Below are 22,181 nucleotides of genomic sequence, written 5' to 3' on the forward strand. Positions count from 1 at the left end.
ATTCTTGTAGTTCTAACCATCCTAATGTTTACTACTACCATTATTAATGCAGTATTATATAAACCTTAGAAATGCCCATCAAAAATAACAGGGATATATAAGTTGAAGTTCTGAAACATCAACAGTTCTGAAAACAGTTCTCATGCTAAGGGCGATAGATGGTGTGCTTGGAACCTTGGTTGTAAATAGGTTAAAGAAACCAGTTGCCAAGTGATGCACTCGGAATTATCAGGTGCAGGCAGTACATCGTGTGATGGACAAGTAGAATTTCTAAATACAGTTGTTTCCATTAACGCCATGAAGCTCAATAAAAAGTACTTGATCTGTGTGCTGTGTGTGAAGGAGAGAAAAATGGAAATAAATGGGGACAACATCAAGATTGAAATGCTACATGTTAGTTAATTCAGTTCTGTCTATTGGAGAATTGTGTTGTTTTAGCACTTGCTCTGGCTTACTTCATCAGGAAGTGCATTTAGCTGAAGAAAATGCTGAAGGTGTTTACAATTGTGCATACTGAGAGTTTCTGATAAATTGCCATTAGCAGTGTTGTTTGCAGTGATGGACTTGTTTCTCTTTTCTGCTCTTGCTGCTTTATGTATCCAGTGAAAGAAATGTCATGTCTGCTTGAGGGGGGTCTGCCACCGAACGAGGAAATGAAGGCACTGACATTAATTAGGTCACAGTTTGAAAATATTTCATATTATCCATAGAGTTGTAAGGGACCCCTGAAGGCCTTTGTAGCAGAAATGCTGAGTCACAGCCTAAACCAGTGACTGAGCACCTGGTGGGAAGACAGGGCTGACACAGGGGGCCTCAGGTACATGCAGTGCAGCTGAGCGACTGGAAAGGGTGCAGCCAGGATTCACCTCAGACCTCATATAAGGGTTGGCAGTGGATGTGAGGGGATCTTGTTGAAGATCCCTGCTTCTGAAGGTGAGTAGCTTTTTTGTTGTTGTTGTTGTTCATTCCTGTGTCCATGATAGCTCTACTTGGGCTTGTCCTTATTTGCTGCAACTGAAGACTTTTCCACCCCACTATTATTGCCATACTTTCTATTACATTGTAGCATTACAGCCGTCTAGCCCAATGATTTGAGGAATAGCTTGCCTGACCTTTTCTCTCGTTTGTGGCCTGTGACAATCAGTAAGATGTCCTTACCATGCAATGGCATTTGAAACTTGCAGTGGTGAGAGCTAGAATAAAGAGTACACATGTGGATCCCTCTAACTGGTCTTGTAATGCTGTTGCCAGACATTTACTTATAGGAGAAAATTTTCAAGGAGTGGAGCAATTCCTAGGTGTCACATTAGTAGAAGCAGAAAACTTCAGCTTTGTCTAGGAGTCATATGTATGCAAACTATTTTTGAATTAAATTTACATCCTGTGTGAGAATCATGTAACCATTTCAAATTTGTTGTTAAGATAGAGGGTATCACCACACTGTGCTGGGGAGTCAGCATCTTTGTATCCTTGTTTTTGAAAGCACTGTTCTGCACATGACAGATGTTGCCTGCTGTACCCTGTAGATATTTCTTAATAGAATGCAGTTCATGTGTGGGCTGCCATGTTAGGAACTGTTACACTGATTCAGTCTGTGAAATTTAGACCATGTCAGCTGAAAATACCACATAGCAGATGAATGTCAGAGATTGAACTATTGTATTTCAGGATGTGCTTTTTTGAAGTCGAGGCAATCTGAATATTTCATGGCTACTACCTAAAACACAAGCATTTGGGAAAAATGTAGGAATGGTCAGGAAGAGATGCATTTATCGTATGTTATAAACTTGTCTACATGATGTCTCACCTGGTTTGTACTGTGAAATGCCATGTTTTATACTCAAGATCCATGGAGAAGTGACCGCTGAACTCTGTAATGATGAGATTATGGATGTGTATTTTGAGATTAGAACTGATCTGTAGGAATTTTATATTATTGACTACGTAGTTATATAGGTGTACAATTCTTTGGGTAGAACATGTAGTGGAATGTAGGATGTTAAAGGAATGTAAAAATTATTAAGATGTTAATCTTTTAATATTTATGGTTAAAAGGAGTCACAGTTCCCATTTAGGTTGTATTTAGGTGGAAGTGACTGCTCCTGGGCAACCTCTGTGATTATACAACGTTGTGAGCTGGGAGGGTAATTTATTTATATATTAAAGTATATTAACATTTCATAAAGAATGAATTTTCATGAAGCAATAATTTCCTGTGGGAATGCATTAATTGGGAATTAGATGTCATTTGGTTAACTTCCCCTCTCTGACCAAGTAACTTCAGTGATTTTTTTTACCCATATGCTGGGGGGATGAAAAGTTTTGTGAGCTAGATTCCATTTTTCCAAATGATAACACTAAGCACTGGACAAATAAGTGTAAAGGATTACCAAAATGTTGCCTCATGCTTTTTGTGAGGTTGTAAGCTCACCATATGATGACTCCTAGGGCAAATGGTACATACTGTTCTTGCTGTACTGTCCTTTTTGGCCTGCTTCTTTTCCAGCCTCTTGTTGGTAGTGGATATTCAAGAGGGATCATTGAAAACTCATGCAGATGTAGTTAGAAGATTCAGGTGCTGTGAATTCTGATCCTGCTCAGCTGCAACATGGCTGGAACATAGGGATTGCCAAGACATGGACACATAAACCATTCCGTAAAAGAGCTGCTTCCCCAAAGCAGGGCGTTCTTTTGAAGAAGCCTAGTTTGAAGAAGACACCTTACAGTGGAAATCAGCTTTGGTGTCTGAATCCATGACAGTAGATCTACACAGGAGAAAATGCACCCTTCTTACTTGGGCATTTGTTGTTACCTGTTGAGTCCTTTCAAGGTGCTGGCTGATGTAAATCCCCACCCAGGGTGTTACTCTCCAACACTTGATCATTTCCTGTGTAACATTAGGCAGACATTGTTATTTGTTATTTGTGATTGAGGATATATCTATCTGGCCTGTTTCAGAAAAATAATCATAATAATTATAATGAACACTTGGGTATAAATAAAGTAGATTTTGAAGTGCTTTTGCAAATTTATGTCCAAGAAATCACAGCGGAGGGGGAAAAAAACCCATGATAGCATAAATCGCTCCTGAGCATCAGACTGAAGAGTTTTCCTGTTCTCTGTTTCACATTTGTGCATTGATTATTTATGTCATGTGGCTGGTTGCAGCTGAGACTGTTAGAGATCTTTAGTATTCATTTCAGATGCTCATCTGTGTTGCTAACTTACGACAAATCTCAGGAAAGCTCTCAAGTATTTTTCCCAAAATGCCTGTAGGAGTAGGTTATATAATTTGCCTCTCAAAAGAAGATATTGATAAAACATTGACAAAATGTATGTTAACTAAATGTCTCTGGCAGGAGAAGAAAATCATAGATGGTGAGATGTGGTAACCTGGGATGATGCTGCAGCTTGCCTTACAGTAGGTTGTCTATAGTGCCTGTCAACACAGGGATCAACTTTCATTGCAGCTGGCTTTGCTGAAATGAGTACAGCTCATGCTTAGCTTCCTAGTGACACTGTGAGTCACCAACCTCCGGCTAAATGACCTCTGATGGAGCTGCAAGGAACTGATTTGTGAAAATCCACCATTCACTGACATGTCAGAATAATTAGGGCTGAAAAAAACTATCCCTCATCTACACCAGTTGGGTTATAAAAAGATTATATTTAGCCAAGCATAACTATATGTTTATTTTGCTAGTCTACAGATGAGATTTCTTTATCTTGGAAGTGTGATGTTTTGTACTGTACGGTACCACTAGAGCCACATTTCAAATCTACTTTTCTTATCCTGGGGACACACTGCACTCCTTAACGTTTCCAAAGGACACAGGAGCAGAACACTCAGGTCCTATTGTACAATCTGTGCTAATGAGAAATTCACATTTAATAGTCTACTGTTAGAAAATTGTAAGTGCTTTTGGACTCAAGCAGTGGCTTACTATACCAAACATCTTTCCTCTGACACGGTGTCTATTATATGTGGTGTCTGTCCCACATGGGTCCAGTGATAGAAGAGCAGTCAAATCTGTGAGCCATTTTTTGTCTTCAAATTCTGGCACAAATTTTCCTTTTGATTAAATAAATAACTAGAATTCATTTTTGCAAATCGTAAATCTGTTTAGAATTTTACCATTACTTAGCACCTCCCTCATAATCAGCATCCATACTTTCAAGGAACTCCTGGAAATGGTGATTATTCAGTCCCTTGCGCTTGATGAAATTCACAGCTTTGATGATTTGCATGACATTATCCTCTTTTAAAGCATTTAAAACACATGAATTTTCTTGACGAATACAATGTGGGCATATTACATCAAACATGAGTTACTGGTGGTAATTGCATCATCTTCTATTAATTTTATAAATCCCCCTTTTTTTTTTTCTTCCAACAATCTCCAGGGCACCATCAGTAGCTGTACCAGATATGTTGACAAGGGTTAAAGAAAAATACTTTAATGTTTAATGCTTCGTAAAAATCAATAGATTTTGTTATGTCTTTTAATGGCAGCAATGAAGCCATTTCTTCAGTGATATTATGTTCATTAGCAATACCTCTAATGGAAGTGGCAAGCTGAGCTGTATCTGTAGCATCTGTATTTTTGTCTATTGCTGATGCGTAACATTTGAAATTAGCAGCTTTCCTCTCCAAATTTCTTTTGGTAGACTGTGTGCTGTGCATATGAGATGCAGTCAATGCTGCCCTGTGCTCTCCCCTTCCCATGGTTCCAGCCCACACGGTGCCAATTGCATGCTGCTGTTTGGTTCATTTATTCTTAAGCTGGTTTTGATAACTTACAATGCAGGCTGTATATTACCAAACACCTACACATTGCTGGAAACTGTTAAGAAATGAAACAAATAAACTGCGGACAAAAGTAACATATGATAGTATGTGGTTAGAAGCAGAGTAGCAAAAAGTGTTATAATCAACCCATTTAATGCAAGAGCAATTTAGTGAAATGGTTCGTTCCTTGAAATGGCTTGTAATGGTTCTCATTTGATGTTCAATCACTGGAATTTCTGTGTCAAGGCAATCTGATCTACCTTTGTTTGTGAAAAGTAAGCACTAATACAGCCAGTTTTAAATGGGGAAACTGAATGGAGGAATGTCTTATGGATATTGCTTATCACAATTGTCCTGTTCTTCCCTCTCTGTGGAAATGAAAGCCTTATCCAAACAGCCACGCTGTAAGATCTTGCCCTTACAAATTACAATATTCAATGTTTTAAGGACATCCTGGCTTTGTGGACTGTTTTTTTACCCCTTATTTTTTATATATTAGTTGTCTTGGATCACTTCAAACACTGCAATCATATCAACTTGTTAAGATTTTGAATTTTAATTAATTTCCTTTCAATTCCTTCTGTTATTTAGGGTTTGAACTTGAGTAACATGATGCTAATGTGGAGAAAAAATTGTCAGTGCATATATGCATTGAGAAGGAGCTCTGAGAATGTTGAATATTACACACCAGAAAGACTCAGTTCTGGGCACACCATTCATTGGTAGCAGGGCTAAAGGAATCTGGTCAGGAAACTCCACCAACACAACAAGCCAGAGATTTGGGAGCTGGAAGAACACAGTAAACATGAATAAATAGAGGAGGCACGGATATAGATATGGCGTCTGTGGGAGTGATTTGAGCATCCTACGTGAGCAAATCCCCATGACTGTTACTACAAAACCTCGATTCCTTGGGGTGATTATGTGGAATGAAAGACATGCACAGAATGCAGTCTGACTTCCTTGAAGCTTTCCATGTAGGGACAAAAGATCTGAAAAGGAATTTTCTGGTCTTGGTAGCATCTGTTAGAGGAAGATTTAGAATTGAGATTGATATAAAGGTAATAGATTCTCTTCTGTCACTTTGCTGTTGCAGGTTGTGAAAAAGAGGCTAATCCAAGCTGGTGCCATTGTGCTGCAGCATCTGAAAGGACTTTCAATTAGGCTTACTTTGTTAAAGAAAGGTGGCACAGAACAAGTGAATGCTCAAAGGAGATGGGGAAATGGTAAATTAAGAGCTATTAGTGTTGGCTGTGGGATTGGAAGAAAACAGTAACAGCTTCCTGTAAGGACATGTTTTATTTTATTGCAGTTTCTGGCTAAGTGATGCATTCGTTTATTTTGAGTAAACACGGAAGAGAAAGGATTTTGCTTTTTTTTTTTCTATCTTTCTTTACATCTCAGTGAAATGTTACCTGACACAGCTCTCTCCTGACCAATCTTCTGATTAGAGGAAAAAAAAAAAAAACAGATTTGAAACACTTATTCATTAATTTTATGCAGGTTGCCTGCATTGCAAATCCTTTACTTCAGAAAGGAACTGATGGGGCAGTTAGTTTAAATCCTGATCATTTGCAAAAAAAAGACTGCGTCCCATTTTGAAGACATTAAGGATGAGCCAACAGGAAACAGAGAGAGTGCTGAGAGGTCCCAGCATTCATCCTGGGAACTCTCATCTTTCATCCATTTTTCTGTCCAAATTCTTATGGCTGTGTTGCGTGGGATTTCTCTGCAAGTATTGTCTTAAATGTATTGTTCCTTTTCCCTCTATGTAGTTCACCATGTGACTGGCCTCACCTGTGGACTTGGGCACTGGGTTTTGGTGATGCTGCCTACTGGCATTCAACTCCCCTCATCTCACAAGAAGATGAGCTGGATAGCTGACTTGTACTAACCAAATTCAGTGAAGCTACATCCAGTTTTCATCTAGCATTGCAGAAGACAAACACCTGAGGCTTTGTTTTGTTCTGAGTAGAAAATACTAAGCCTGAGTCCTATGTCCCTAAAATAATATGTGAGTCATCTTTTGTTAAAGTAGCAAAAATACATTGGTGATCTTTCACTCTGAGATGTCTGTTTCTTTCTAGCAACCACTGAGGCAAACAAATCCATTAGCTGAAGTTAGGAACAACCTTTACGTGGCTAAATTAGGTAAGTGAAAGTAATTATCAACTGTACTGTATTTCAGATGTTCTGATTTTTATTACTGCAAAATATGATCTCATGAAATATAATACAGCTGACTGTTTTGTCTAGTGTAACTGAACAAAAATGCTTGTAAAAACAAAATAGGCACAGTTGTGGGCAATCTACTCAACAAACTGCACACATGTGCTGCAAGTAATGACCTGTGGTGAATCTGCTAAAAACGACAAGGGCTGAATCACTGCGGTTTGAGCAAATCTGGTGGTAGGAATTGGCTGATTTTGCAGAGATTAAAAAAAAAAATATTATTAAAATGTCATGTTGAAAAATACTTGCTTCAGTCAGGAATCTGCAGCACAAAATGTCCAACTTGTCTCCATTTTACACGTCTCATTTTATCCAACACATAATCAATGGAATTGGTTGTTCAACTTCTTGAGAGTAAGAGCCCAGTAAATCTCAATTTTTATGGTCCATATTTTGAACTGTCTTTTGGGCACATGGGCAGCTATGTTCTATGATATTCCACAAACAGAATGTGCACAGTTTACAAGTAGTAAGTGCTTTCTGACTCACACAAAAACCAGTTTGTATTTAACAGCCTCTTGGGTTAAGGATTAATGCACTCATTTCTCTATGCATGACACTCAGGGTCCTTGTTACCAGCCAGAAGCAATGGCCAGAGAAGGGCAGGCTTCTCCCACAGACATGCAGGGCTGCTGAGATGTCACCTACCACCAGGACTATAGAAAGAAAGAGGTAGAGCTCTATTAACAGAATGCACATTGCTAAGGTGATAGGAGAGACTGAATTTGGAAAAGGTGTAATATCATACAATCACCAAGGATAGAAAAGACCTACAAGATCATCCAGTCCAACTGTCCACCTATCACCAATAGTTCTCAATAAATATGGCATCCTTCAGGACATACTAGCCCTAGCTAGCTAAAATGTGAAGTTAGGAAGAAGCTGTCCTTGTATATATCAGTTCCTCCATGGCTGTTTGCTTCATGTTCTCTGTGGAAATTTCCTTTGCAACCTCTGGTACTGATCACTGTCAGAACCACTGCCTTAATTAGGTGCTGTGATTGTGATTCTTGGGCTGTTCCTGTATTTGCAGGTCCAACATTTTGTATAGATGCATGTATGTCTGTAAAAAGATCTACAAGCAACCTATGCTCTGTATTGTTCTGGTCTTAGTGAATAGAAAGATAAATTAATGATTGCTTTTACTTACTAATAGTCCATCAGGCAAAGCTAATGGTTTAATATGCCAGCATACAGGTTGGTAAATTTCTTGTAGAATACTCCTGAGAGTTGTGGACAGTGACTGTACAGTGATCTACCGACAGCTATTGATGCTTTTCACCAAACATTCCATTCATCAGCATTAGAGACAGAAAACAACCCATTTTTGTTCCATTGTCACAAGTATATTTATCTGTTTGTATTTTCACTTCACATTCTATAACTGATGTCCTTGGTGATGGTTGCTATGAAAGGATATTGGCATTTAATCCAGTGTTCCAATTATGAGGCTAGTGACCCGTGGCACTCTTGTTTTAGATTTATATTTTCCAGTTTAAAAGCTTCAGATTTGCTTGAGTACCAAGCCTCTCTGACTAGTGACTAGTTATCAGTCACCTTAATTTTGGTGGGAGTTAATTTGTATCTTTTCTAATTATTGTATTGACTTTAGAGCCTTTCTCTCTTGCTTTTGAAAAATATATGTAAAGGATTTTTTTTCCTTAACCATCACGTAGCTCGAAATTTTTTATAAAAGATATGTCAAGAGGATATGTCTTTGTCACTTAGAAAAAAGATTCAATCGTTGCTTTCCTTCTTGTATGAATCTGTGATAGCTTATTCTACCTTCAAGATGGAATAACTGTGATGATACGTAACTAATGCCCTGAGGAGATTGCTGACTGGCTCAAGCTCATCCTCTAGTGATCTTCTATTAACTAAGAACTGTATGGTCAGTCTAGCTTGATCCTCTTTAAATTTATAAAGGGACTCTCTTGAGAGTTGCTCTGTGCTGCTCTTACTACTTCTTTGCCATACATAAAGGCTCTGGATGATAGACAATGTTGTTTCTGGATTTTCGTAGATATAAATTCCTGTTCTACTTCATCTGTGATTATGATGCTTTGGTACCTATTCATCCTTAAACCACTTGATGCATGAGGAAGAGAAGAGCTCTCTCCATTAACTCTGGAAAACATAGGCCAAATTAAAACAAATAATATATGAAAGCATCTTCAAGATGGCAACATTCAGCATGTCTGAAAAGTGGCAACTAAGTACAAGAAAGAGACCTAGATGAGTGAGTATGCCCACAAAGGACAGAATGGCAGAAATCATTCATCGTATTTGATTGCCACGTCTTAGCTAATCAGACTGTAGGCCAGGCTCTGCACCTGCACTATTCTTCTTTTTTCCTTGGAGTGAGGGAGAAAGGACCCAGGGAACAGGAGTGGAGAGAATGTGGGGTTATTGTGTGTGGCATGGAGCAGTGTGCAGTCCATAGGGGACAGAAGAGACAAGGATACACAGGAAGACAAATTGCATGTGTTCTGATACTAAGGGATTTATTTCTAATCCCATGGAATTACTCCATGGGATTAGAAAAAAAAAGCTCAGGAATTACTCCAGGTCTTTGATAGTTTAAAGACATTTTTTTTCAATGACCTGCATGGTTCACTCTCCATTCCCAGCTGAAATAAAGCTATTTAGAAACTCAGCTGTATACCATACAGTAGCTTTACACTTGCTCTGTAAGTGGATCTGAAATTCTAGGAAGACTTATTAATGCCCATGAGGTTCAAAACACATCATCTTGTCAGGTTTGCCCTCCTCAGCTTCAGGTCTGCTTGTCTACAATTACAATGGCAGCGACTAAGGAAAAAACTGAGAGGAGAAAGTGGGCAACCATGTTCAATGAGCTGAAACTGCTTTAGATATCATCACAGCCTGAATATGTGTGTTGCCTCCAAACATTCTTCTGATCCCAGCTGACTGTCAAAAGTTTTTCTATACTAAATAAGATTAAATTTCAATCCTGGCTTTTTTTCATCCTGGTCTTTATGTATGAGAAGGAGTCATAGCTTCTCGGTATTATTTCATTTTAAATATTTGTTTCCGTGGATCTTACACTAAAAGTAAAAAGAAAATTCCTTGAGTACACTTTTTAAACTTTCAGGGTTATTAAATAGGAAGAAATGGAAAAATTTAAGTGATGCAGAATTAATTTATTCTTTTTCTTTCAGTCTTGACTTAGGTAAGATGTATCTTCTGTATCACTCTGAGGCCCTTGCTGTAATCTGTGAGGAATGTTTCCTTTAGAAGTAATTGTTTTTTATCTACATAGTGGAAGAGATTAAGAAGATAAATTTGTGAGAACTTAATTTGAACAAAATGTTATGAAACTCAATATTTGTCAACAGTCTTTTAAGACATTCAGATGATTTTTTTCTTTTACATACTGTGTTGTTCAAAGGTTAGAACTTCAAGTTTGGCATGTTGATTCAGTAAGCCTTGTAACTCAACCTGCTAGTTAAATAATACCTACTGGGAGCTGATGCCATACTTCTTAATATCCTGTCACTGTAAAAGAGTGCAATAAGGAATGATGCTACTTTCCCTCCCAGGGTTTGGATGTAGGTGTTTCTACAATAATACTCACAGAACTCATTACAGATCCAACTACCCATGGTGCATTTTAAGATGTTGATGCCACAGCATCCTTAAGACACGCTGGTATATATCACAAATTGCTTTTCCAAGAGCATGGCTCCTGTTCTCCACTGCAATATTAATAACAATGGAAAGATAGAAATATAAATTGCTGCCTTATTATAATGTTCTTAGCCAAAGATACATGAAGTCTTTTCTTTTCTTAAACAGCCAGTTTCAGGCAGGTGAACAGATCTGAGTAAACCAGCTATAGTCAGGCTTGTGTGGAATGCACAGCTGGACTCCAGACACTGACTCATTCTCCAAATACCAGTACCCAGCTCTTTTTCCAAGAGGTTCTCTTAAGCCAATAAACCTTCCAGCTTCCCATAATGTACTGTCAGGCTGAGGTCACGTCAATTTTGACATAAAAAAGTAAGTGTCCACACCCATAAGGAGGAAAATAAGGGAGGAAATTTGGAACTAACTAGCCCCAATAAAAGAAAAATGAAAAACGAAACAGCAAACATCAGGAAACAAAACAACCAAAAACAAATAGAAACCTGGAAAACTTACAGACAATTCTAGAACTTCTTTGTAGAAACCACAGTGGAAATATTCTTCATCTTTGTTAACCAGGCCACCCTCTCTAATTCTTCTGCTTTTCTGTTGCAAGAAGAAGGGGAAAACAACTTATACTTGGGGGGGGAAATCTGCCCTTAGTTAAAAGGAACAAGACAACTGTGTTTGGCTTTGTAAGATACTACAGCTGAACTATAAAGAAAAAGTGCTAAATTTTAATGAGTGGTAAATCTAAGAAAGTAAGCAATGGTCTACACCAGCCCCAGTCCTGCTGTCATATGTAAAAACATTGCTTTGAAAGACTGGTTGCAAAGTCTTGCTATAAATCTCCGATAGGCTTTAGGCCTTTGCCTTCAAGAGTAAGAGAAAGATTTTGCATTCAATAGAAAGCCTCTACAGGAACAAATATAAGAAAGAAACTTTAAAATATATATATATATCATTAAATCTGTTGGAATGCAACAAAAATTTCAATCCTGTTTGAACAAATTTACTCAGAGAGCTCTTTTTATGATGTGTGGAAATTGTAGGAAGAAAACCCAAAGGACCTCTGTTTCTTTGAGATTTCCAGTCTTTAGAATTGTTGGAAAAAAAAGTCTCTGAGATGGTGGTTGCATCAACACGAACATGAAGAACACCAGCATGGAGTGTCAGGTTATCACAGAGATCATTATATTTGTCATGGATTTGTGAGGTGCTCAATACTTGCACATGTACTCCATGCTCAGTGTTTAATTACACATCTGCCATCATTTCTGCTCACGATCAACTGTATGCATTTCACTGAGAATGCAAAACTATACACTGAAGCATGCAACACCATTCAGACACTCATGTAGGTAAGTTAAAATACTTTATCTATAAAGAGAATGCATTTAGTTTTGAAAGCATTTGGGACATTTTGCTAGGGGGAAAAAAAACAAAAAAAAAACAACAAAAAAAAACAACTTCTGCTTTTTTATAAGAATACATCAGTCCCACCTGAAATGTAAGTATAAAATATAGCAACTGCATTCATTTAGATTAATTATGACTTGTTCATGCCCTTGAACTGTTGCTGGATTTGTTACAAAACATGAGGTGTTCAACATTCTAATGCTTATTCTGAAAGCTCTGTATTGTTAGTAACAGTGAAACTGATACACTTTGTGCCTTCCTTTCAAGTGTAAGCATAGTAGTCCCTTCTACTTCTTGTGGCTATACTGCAGGCAATTTTTACTGATTATTTCAAAGTGATTTCTTTGTTTTCTGCAATGGTGCTGTGCAGTTTTCCAGACAGCGATCTGCATGTGAGATTTCTTCATATTCATGTAGATAGTCTGAAGAAAGATTGCCAAGATACTGCTGCCAAGAGTTATTCTGGTTCAGCAATCTGAAAATAAATCAACAGTTTATCAGCACGCCCTGAGTTTCAAGCAGAGCTGCAGTAGGAACTGATGTCATCAGTGCTGGAGGGTGGGGATGAAAGTTTGAGTTCTGAGGCTTGATTCTGCTTCCAGTCAAACCAATACAGTTTAAGGAAATATTTAGTAGGGAGAGGGGTCTTTATTTGAATTTTTCATGTTTGTTTTTTGGTAAACTAGTCAGCGTGGCTTCTTGAACACCATTTCTAGAGACACTCAGCCAAAGGTGAGGCAATAATAAAACAGAAGTAATAAAAAGACAAAGTCCTAAAATCTGAGACAACGTGATGCAAATATTTTGTTTCTAGTAGGAAGGTGGATAAAGAATTAGCTAGCATGCTCATCATCTTGATATTGCATGTTTGCCTGCAGCAGCTTCCAATTAATTTGGAATTGTGCTTGCATGAGAAATATGGGAGCTCCCTTGAACTCCTTATGTTGGTATTAACTCATAACAGGGAACAGGACTTACTATTTCATATAAGGGAGAATCTTTTCCCATAACTTGCAATAACGTTTAAGTTTTCACTAATGTGCCTCATCTGCATTTGAAACAGCAACAAAAACAAAAACCAAACAAATAAATGAGGCAAACAAAAGGAAATTAAATCAGCTACCCAGGCACCTAAATTTATGCAGACTGGATGTCCTTTTAGAGATTATCAGAGCACTTACCTATTTCTAATAGTCCCATAGGAAATGACTCCTTCTTAAAGAAGATCTTGAAAGATAGGTGCAGGCACAGTGGCTCTAGATGTGGCACATTGCATCTCCCTGTCTCTCCTTTGATGTTTATTTTTGGGGCTCCCATTTGTAACAGTGGAAGTGCTCTTGGTAAGCCTAACACAGCTGCCAATTATGGTTAGGTTGGAATTTTACAGACTGTTTTGCACAGCAACTGGGCATTAGAAAACTCAGCATGTGTAAGTACTGAATAGAACATTTTTTCATGATCAGGTCATAAGCTCAAAATGGGAAATCTGTCTGGCCATGTCTGTATTATTCACTATCCCTAAATAAACACCCAAAAGAAAATTCTTAAACAGCAGTGGGTTTCCTTTGCTACAGACAGAATAATACTTTGACATTTTCGGACAGTAATGGTTCTCCTTATAAAAACATTTTAAACTTTCTTTGTATTATTCTCAGTCCTTATAATTAGTGTTTTATATGGTTTAAAAATGATTGAAATCTTGTATACGTACACATGACTAGGTTTCATACAGTATTATTTTATTTTGGGTAGCAGTATTTTTTGAATTAATGACATTTTTCAATTACTTACAGATTACTTGATAAGAGAGAATCCCATTATTTACTACTATACAGGTACAAAATGGATTAATCTTGAAAGCATATTAGAAATGCAGCAAATGTGTTACATGTAACAAATGCATTTTCTTCTTGCAGATTAGTTCAGTGGTAACAATTTCCAAGAAAGGAAAATGTCAGTATCTATACAGGTAGGCAGACTGACAAACTGGTTTCCACATCTCAGAAGCTCACATTTAGATATGGTGAGTTATGCTTGGAAAAGAAAGGAGGAGATCCATGTGCAGCAGAATACGCTCAGTCTACAAATTAATCTGCTTTCTAAGCTCTGATGCTTTATTTTTCCAATCTTCTTGTCTGTTTGTTTAGGAACAACTATGCAGCGGATGAGCTGAAGCTGTATTTATGGTGGTTGGGCAGGATGTTTGTGTTAACTGCTTGGTCACTGCTGCTCTGCACAGGAAAGTAGCTGAGTTCTGCTGATCTTCCGCATGGTGGGAATTTCAGTCTCTCTCTCCTTTTTTCCAGGCTCTAATTTCTCTGATTTTTGGGAACATCCTATCTTTGATACTTCAGCCTCTCTCTAACATTAATCATATAGTCAAGAATTGTCAGAGGAAGAAAACCCACAACAAAACAGACCCCAAAGCCCCGGAATATCAGCCAAAAATATTTAAAGCATATGACCATCTTGTAACATTGCATAAGAATGGCTACTTTCAGAAAAGCCTTACACAGGGGCAGGACAGATCCTTCCTTGAGAAGTACTCTGAAAAATGATGCTAAGGGATTGAAAATAAGATATATAACAGAACATAGGGCTGGTAAGCCTTTTCACCACAGCAACCTAAGTGTTCTGAAGATGCATGCAGTGAGAAGACCTGTCAGGATAAATTTAAGATGACTGTAAGATATATCTAGATTTCCTCCACCTATGTACTAGAGTTTTGGACAGGCAATATGGGGACATAATTCTTAATCCAAAAGCCCTGATAAGCGACTTAGAATGTCATAAGGGATGTAACCATCATTACCCCTACTTAAATATGTTAACGCTGGGAGACCAAGAGTGTATTCTGACCAAAATAGCCCTCTGAGCCTTTCTTCAGTGCATGATTCATGCCTTGCTCGCTTTGGAAACCAAAGGAATTTAAAGGCCAGCTCAGAACATTTGCCATTTATTTATAGTTAACACAAAGGTATCTGCTTATCACAGTCAGGAAAAAAACCTCAGTATAAACTGAATGGCAAGTATTTAAAAAAGTAATAAAAAGCATGAAGCAGAAAAGTTACTGCAGAACAGTCACACAAAGAGTGGATGGGCCAGTAAGGACAGAGATACACTCCTGCAATAAGGCTGTTAAGGTGTCTGGGAAAGCCAGGTCACTAAAGGAACTGAGTTACGTGATGGAGAAATCTGAGGACTCAGTAAGCAACAACTTTAAAAAATATTCAAACAGTATTTGTAGAAACTGAAACATCAAGAAAACAAGTTACGAGAACAATATGTATAGTGACTATATTATGCGAGAATTCAGTCAGGCTGATGGTAGAAGCTGTAAATAAGATTAAGGATAAGTTAACCGTAAGAGCTGAAAGTGAGCCAGGAGCAGAGAAGGGACATTCTAAGCTCTGCTGTCCTCAGATCTCCAAGCATCCTGGACACAGTGAGAACATGGGGTAGCTTGAAAAAGAGACAACGGCATATTTACCTTCTATTTAACAGCTGTAGTTATGCAAGTACAAAATAACTGGGCTCCAAAGAATTAGCACTGCTGGGTTGGACTCGATGATCTCTGGAGGTCCCTTCCAACCCCTACAGTTCTGTGATTCTGTGATTCTGTGGACACTGCTAATCACTACAACAACAGGGGAGTAGATAATGTGCAGTCGTGTTTACTGCAAAATAAGGGCTTTGTTTTTCTGTTAATTAGGTAGCACAACGTTAGGTGTTTGAGGTATGCTGGATCGGACCGTGTTTGGTTGGGGTGGTGGGGACAGTTTGACAGCTGGCCGTATGGATGTTGTAAAACATTTGTGAGGTGGGTAGTTGGAACACCAGTGATTCTGTTAAAAAACATTTCCAAAACCAGAGTCTACTGGCAATGTTGCTGTGGAAATGATGATAATAGAAAAGTAAAAAAAGTAAGTAAAACGTTATTGTGAGAACTGTCAGCGTGTATAGGTTTTGATAAATAAGTCAGTAGGAAAGTTTGGGTTATGACACCTATTGAAGAGCGGTTTGGGGAGTTTTCCCCCAAGGTGAGATATTTTTCCTTCTTTGCTTCCTTTTCCCAAGAAAAGGATTTCTGTGTGAAGGAGCTAGCAATACCCTCACAAGATTTATTCGAGTCTAGTAATAGAGATGCTTAATATTTTAACAATATGCTGCAAAACAGTTACGTGATTTTTTTAATTTTTTTATTTTTTTATTTTTTTTAAAGAAGCAGGTTACATTTTTACCTAACTTCAGACAACTGAGGATCAGTACTCAGCAACAGATGGGGAAAAAAAAAAGAGTAATGCAACAACAACAACAAAGGTAAAAAACAGCAGGCACAGATGTAACTGCTGACTCATAAAGGGCAGCAGGACATGGCTCAGTAGAAAAAATACTGACAGACAGTGTAGACGGTGGTATCGCTGCCTACATGCCAAATGCTAAAACATCATTTAAAATTAAAACTAAAAACATTGCTGGTTTCTGCAGAGGGTCTCTCAGCATTGTTAAACTTCCCCCTTGCCGTCCTGGTCATGTACAGCACTCAGAAAAATGTGCAAACTCTTCATTTTTCTGCTTGGATTTTATCCTGGACCACGCACTGACAGTTTGAACAACAGCTCTTGGGTATCAAACAATGCAGTGGTCAGACAGAAGTAAAACCTTTTGCCTTCTTGCAATGTCTGGATGGATTTGGGCAGATCCACTCCTACTCCAGAGCAACATTTGTGGCATACAGAGAAAGGGGCGGAGGGGGGTAAAGGAGATATGAATGCTGGCTATTAAAGATGTTTTGAGTTAAATATATATAAAAATAGCTTTTTTTAATTTTTATTTTTTTCTTCTCTCCTGGAAAACAGACCTGGATCTGTTCAAACTGTCCAAATGATCCCTGGCAGAGGCCTGGCCCAGAGCAAGTGGCACACTTCATTCTGGGTAGCATGAACACAGCATTACTCTCTGGAACAATTTGTACGATGTGGCCGCCTTGTTTTCAAGAGTGGGTTGCTAGCCTGAGACACTGATTTTCTTCACTTTGTGGCTATAACCTCAATGCCAGTTCTGACTGTCCATCTGTGAGCAATCTGAATTTCTCACAAGACAATCCACCAACTTCTATTTGGTTGGTTGGTTCCAACATGAGTTGGAATTGGCTGGATGATCACATTCAAAGAGCTGCCATTAACGGCTCAACATCCGGGCTGAGACCAGTGAGGAGTGGTGTCCTCGGGAGTCAGTACTGGGACCAGTACTGATGATGACACCAAGCTGAGCGGTGCAGCTGACACACTGAAGGGATGCCATCCAGAGGGACCACGATGGGCTTAAGAGAGAACCTCACGAAGTTCAATCAGGCCAAGGTCTACGCCTTGCTGTGCCTCACTGCAGCCTCGGGGACTGCACGTTCAGCCTTCCCTCTGCAGGCGCTGAGAAAACTACCGCAGAGTTCCTTCCGCGGCTAGAGAGCCCACAGACGACATGGCCGCTTGTAAGCGCAGTCGCCATGTTTTTTGTGGGCAAAAACGGGGCAGGGCAGGGAGGTGTGCCTGGGGGCGGGGCACCAGAGGGCGGAAGTAATCGAGCCGGAAGTAGGCGGGGCGACTGCTGCGCGGGAAGCGGGAGAGCTGCCGGTGCGCGGGGACGGGTCGGGATGTTGGCTTGGGGCTGGCGGGGTCTTGTGTGACCCTTCGGCCCACCTCACCCCTTTCTCTTTTCTTCACCCCTGTCGGCAGATGGAGTTCAGCAGCAGAGCGCGGCAGCGGCACCTGAGGCTGGCGGGGGACAGGCGGGAGCCGTACCCCCACAGCCTGCAGTTCTACCAGGAGCCCCCCACCGAGAGCATCTCGCTGGTCGAGTTCGAGAGCTTCGCCGTGGACCGCCTGAGGCGTGAGTAGTGTGCGGCAGCCCTCGGCCTAGGAGCCCGCCTAATTGTATTCCAGTCCAGACATCTCGAAGCTTTGATTCTTCTAGTGGAGTGTGTTCTGGACTGGCCTAGGTGCCCCTCTGCCTGTTGCTGATTTAAGTTAGCAGCTCATTCATGTTATAATGAAGGCCTTTTAAAGGAGAGCTTGTAGCTATTTCAAGGAGCTCTGAGTGATTTCACAGTTCAGCTTCAGTCAGAATTGTGTGGGTTTGGGTTATAGTCTTGTTTTTCACGAGAGTGTTTCAGTGTCTCTGGATATCTTGATTGGGTGTTTCTCTGTGCAGGCACTGAGGTCATGGCTAGGAGCAGTGCCCCCAGAGAGCCACAGAATGCAGGTTTCTGCCATTGCAGTGCAACTCTAGGGCTGATCTCCTGGTTGGGTGTCTCCCTGCTCTGCGCCCTTTCTGGATTTCAAGGCTGCACGAGCTGTTGGGTTTGAGGGACATAGTAGGAGTGGTGGTGGTGGGTCAGTGGTTGGACTAGATGTTCTCTTCTAACCTTAATGATTCTATGATAGGATGAACTGGGCCATGCTTTGTCCTCCTGACTTCTTACCCTTTTGCTTCCATGCTAACAGGAGTTTGCATGGCCTTTATTGAGTCCTTTTTTTCAAATCATGATAGAGTTAGATTTCTTTTCAGTATGTTATCATAGAATCATAGAACAGTTTGAGTTGGAAGGGACACTTAAGGTCATCTAGTTCCAACTCCCTGCAATAGGCCTCCCTCTACAGCAGGTTGCTCAAAGCCCCATCTAACTTAGCACTGAATGCTTCCAGGAAGGGGGAATCCACAACCTCACTGGGCAACCTGTTCCAGTGTCTCACCACTCTCACAGTGAAGAATTTCTTCCTAATATCTAGTCTAAATCTACCCTCTTCCAGTTTAAAGCCATTTCCCCTCATCCTGTCACTACCTGCATGCTATGACTCTATGGACTACAACTATGTTGTAACTATACGGACTATTTTTTTTTTTTTCTCCTCTCAGTGCTCAAGGTAGTTGAAAACCTTGGTGTGAGCTATGTAAAAAGTGGTGATGCGTACAAAACTAAGCTGGAGGCTGAGCTCCGGAAACTTAAGTTTCCCTACAGAGTAAGTATAAATGAAAACAAGGAACTATTTCTTTCACACTCTATTTTCTGTACACTGTTCAGAAATTCTGCACAGATTACTATTCCTAAAGCTTGAATTCTGGCAGTTTGACAGGATTTGTCTTTAAGAATACACATTTCTTTCTTTTGGGCAGTCGTCTTCTTTAATAGTTCTGTGTTTGTGGTTATAGATGTAAATATTAATATGATGTGAAACAGCAGAGGTGAATGAACTGTGGATTTCTAATCCTGGGAGGATCAGATCTCTGAAATAATAAATTTTTCTGTAGGCTTTGGCTGAGGATGATTATGATGCAAGAAGAAAGGATCATATTTCTCATTTCATATTGCGCCTTGCTTACTGTCAGTCGTAAGTACTTTTTGGATTATTCTTTGGTCTTATTAGTAAGTTTAAGTGTGTGTATGTATATATGTGTTATTATAATTTGTGTAGGGCTGTATGGCTACTGAACATAAGGGTAGGTTCAAGTAGAGGCTTCTCTGGAAAACTAATTTCAACTGAGATGTTAAGAGATATTCAGGATCAAAATTAATATCCAAGATTATGTAGATTTTAAAACTTTGTAATGTAGAAACTGTTGATTTTATGCATGGAGCATTGATATAAATCTCTTTCTTTATTTTCAAGAAAGAAATCAAAAGGTCTTGTCAGTCATTGATTTACCCAATTACAGAAAATGTAAGTGAACTGCTCCATCAGCTGTTGCTTACTGACTGAGGTGAAGAGAATAATCTGATTATGTGAATAAGCTTTATAGTACTGTCTGAAGAAAGCCTTATTTCTCAGAAACTAAAAATACTGAATCTGAGGTTTTCTTCACTGACTATTATTTTCTTCTAAAGTAATTGATATTTATTTATTGATTTATGTGAAATCTAAGGCATGTAGTTTGTCCTGCCAAGTGCTTTCCTTCAGTTTCAGCTATAGGCTCTGGATGAAGTTACAGAGGTTGTCAGTGCTTTATGTCTATTAGCAGCTTTGTTGTGCATCATCCCGACTCCTTGCCATTAAAATCCTGTTTTATAGTTAAAACTAGCAAGTACAAAGTTTGTGTTCTCTCTTGAGTAGTGGCTGTCTCTGGAATGAAATGTTCTTATGTTCTAAAGCCAGATGTTCCCCAGAAGATAAATCTGTGAGTCAAAAAGAATAAATACCTAGTTCTGCATGATTTTATTGTATTAGGTCAGAAAAAATGAGCCTGGCACAAATTGTTAGATTAGGTGGTGAAAGCTGCTAAGATAGCAGTCTCTGAAAAGTGTGCTTAACACAGCTGCAAAGTTGCTTGATTTCAGTTCCCAGTGGCTTGGCAGAGGGGGTGTTGACAGGCCTCTTCTGCTGCACCACCTGTTTCTAGCAGTCCAACAGTGCCACCCAGGGGTGCAAGTCTTCATCAGCTTTTTTCTCTGTCAGTCCTCTCATAAAGTGGATTTTGTTTTGTATTGATTTGTACGTGGCCAAAATGGCATGGAGTGATCAGCTGCACCTTCTTGTTGTTTATACTGGTAACACAGTCTAACCTTTCACTGTCCTTCTGCCTTATGAAATCCAAGGCTTTAAAACTTACTCCTGTGTAACATTCCTAAGATATGATTTGTGCAGTCTTGAGTGAACAGATTCATTTGTACCTTTCATACACACCTCTAACATCACTTATATCCAGCAAGATCAGGAAACAGAAATATCTTGTTTCATTCACTTTCATGGCAAGCACAGCTATAAGGAGAACTTTACTTTGTATGCAGGCCATGACCATGCATTTCTGCTTCTGTTGCATCTCTCTTCACTTTTTCAGCTAGCAAGAATCTCAGCAGGCGTGAGGGCATAAACTTCATGTTTCTTGTTTAACATGGAAGAGAAAATCTTTGCCTTTTCTCTGACAGTGAAAATCTTTTCAGTCAATACAAAAGTGTTTGAAAGTTTACTTTTTTGTGTTCTGTCACACAACATAAACACAAGGTGTTAAATGCAGGCCTTTCCTCTGCAGTCTTCTGGTTTCAGCTGCCAACCAAGATAGAATTCTGGCCCATGCTCTGACTTCACATGTTGACTGAAGGGGTTGGTAACTGAGCTGACATTTAATTGTGGAAAGTGATCTGCTAGCTCTAGGAGCACTTTCAAGTCTTCCTAAAGTACTTGTATCTACTTTGAAGCATCAGTATACATCTGTTTTTCCTAACACTTCTTGTGGGATGAGTAGGATTTTTTTTTAATGCATATGTAGGAGTTATTTTTTTCATACTAAATTAGACCATCAGATTCACAAACAGAAAATTGAGTATTCAGTTCAAAAAGCTTGGAGGTGTTCCTCACTTCTTTACTTCTGCTACCTGCAACTATAGCAGCTTGCTTCATTGTGTGATCACAGCAACACTGCTTTTCACTTAAACTCTTGGCTTCAATAATAAATGTTATTGCTAATGTGTTTCTGTAGTGAGAATGTACGTTTCTCTAAATGGTAGTAAGGAGTGTAAGTCATTTGGATTTGGAAATGAAGTACAATTTTCCTGTGATGTGAGGAAAAGATTGGTGCTTTAATGATGATGTTTGCATGAATGTTAATTATGAAGTGTGTGCTTTATAGGTATGGTAATGTTATTCGTGTGAGCAATCTCTTAAGCCAGTCTTTCAGCTATAGGAACAATCTAGGTAGATAAGTGTATTATGTTAGAGATAAGTTCAGTGTTTCTTTGCTTTGGTAGCTTAAGTGGGTAAGTGGGGACTACAGCCCTTGATCTGCTCTTCCAGAGGATAGGAAGAACCAGAGACTGCCTGGCACCCCACATTCTTGATATAATTAATAATTTCTTTATTACATAGGGAAACAAATTCAACGTTAAGGACAAGAGTAAAATTGTATGACCACAGAATTTTGTTACTGGCCAGGATGACCACGGAGGAGCTGCAGAAGTTCGTTCATCAGCTTCCATAGGTTGCAAAGATTATTGATACATCTTGTATAACCAAGATGTTATAATTGCAATATAATCAAAAGAGTATGGCAAAGCAAACAGGGATCACAAAAGAGAATAAGTAGAAGAGCTTACCCTTGGGTTGAG

At 39.2% G+C, this 22,181-nt stretch overlaps 1 protein-coding gene and 1 long non-coding RNA gene across 4 annotated transcripts in view; both read left to right on the forward strand.

Annotated features, from left to right (window-relative positions):
* The first annotated feature begins 5,876 nt into the window (after positions 1 to 5,876).
* LOC125689404 (uncharacterized) lies at positions 5,877 to 17,568 on the forward strand. Of its 2 annotated transcripts, XR_007375240.1 has the most exons (5): positions 5,877 to 6,074; positions 6,877 to 6,940; positions 14,236 to 14,360; positions 16,311 to 16,408; positions 16,948 to 17,568. It is a non-coding gene; the product is annotated as an uncharacterized LOC125689404 (long non-coding RNA). The 2 variants fall into 2 exon arrangements; XR_007375241.1 differs by lacking the exon at positions 14,236 to 14,360.
* A 104-nt stretch (positions 17,569 to 17,672) lies between these two features.
* The window catches only part of PRIM2 (DNA primase subunit 2), an 85,726-nt gene continuing 81,217 nt past the window's right edge, over positions 17,673 to 22,181 (forward strand). Inside the window, exons 1-4 of one of the 2 annotated variants that reach the window (XM_048936405.1) lie at positions 17,673 to 17,718; positions 17,821 to 17,974; positions 19,001 to 19,104; positions 19,394 to 19,473. In XM_048936405.1, coding sequence (XP_048792362.1) covers positions 17,821 to 17,974; positions 19,001 to 19,104; positions 19,394 to 19,473 — 338 coding nt within the window. In that variant the 5' untranslated portion in view covers positions 17,673 to 17,718. The other variant, XM_048936407.1, reaches the window with a different exon arrangement.

The sequence above is a fragment of the Lagopus muta genome, chromosome 2, assembly GCF_023343835.1.
Source record: "Lagopus muta isolate bLagMut1 chromosome 2, bLagMut1 primary, whole genome shotgun sequence".
NCBI classification, from domain to species: domain Eukaryota; kingdom Metazoa; phylum Chordata; class Aves; order Galliformes; family Phasianidae; genus Lagopus; species Lagopus muta.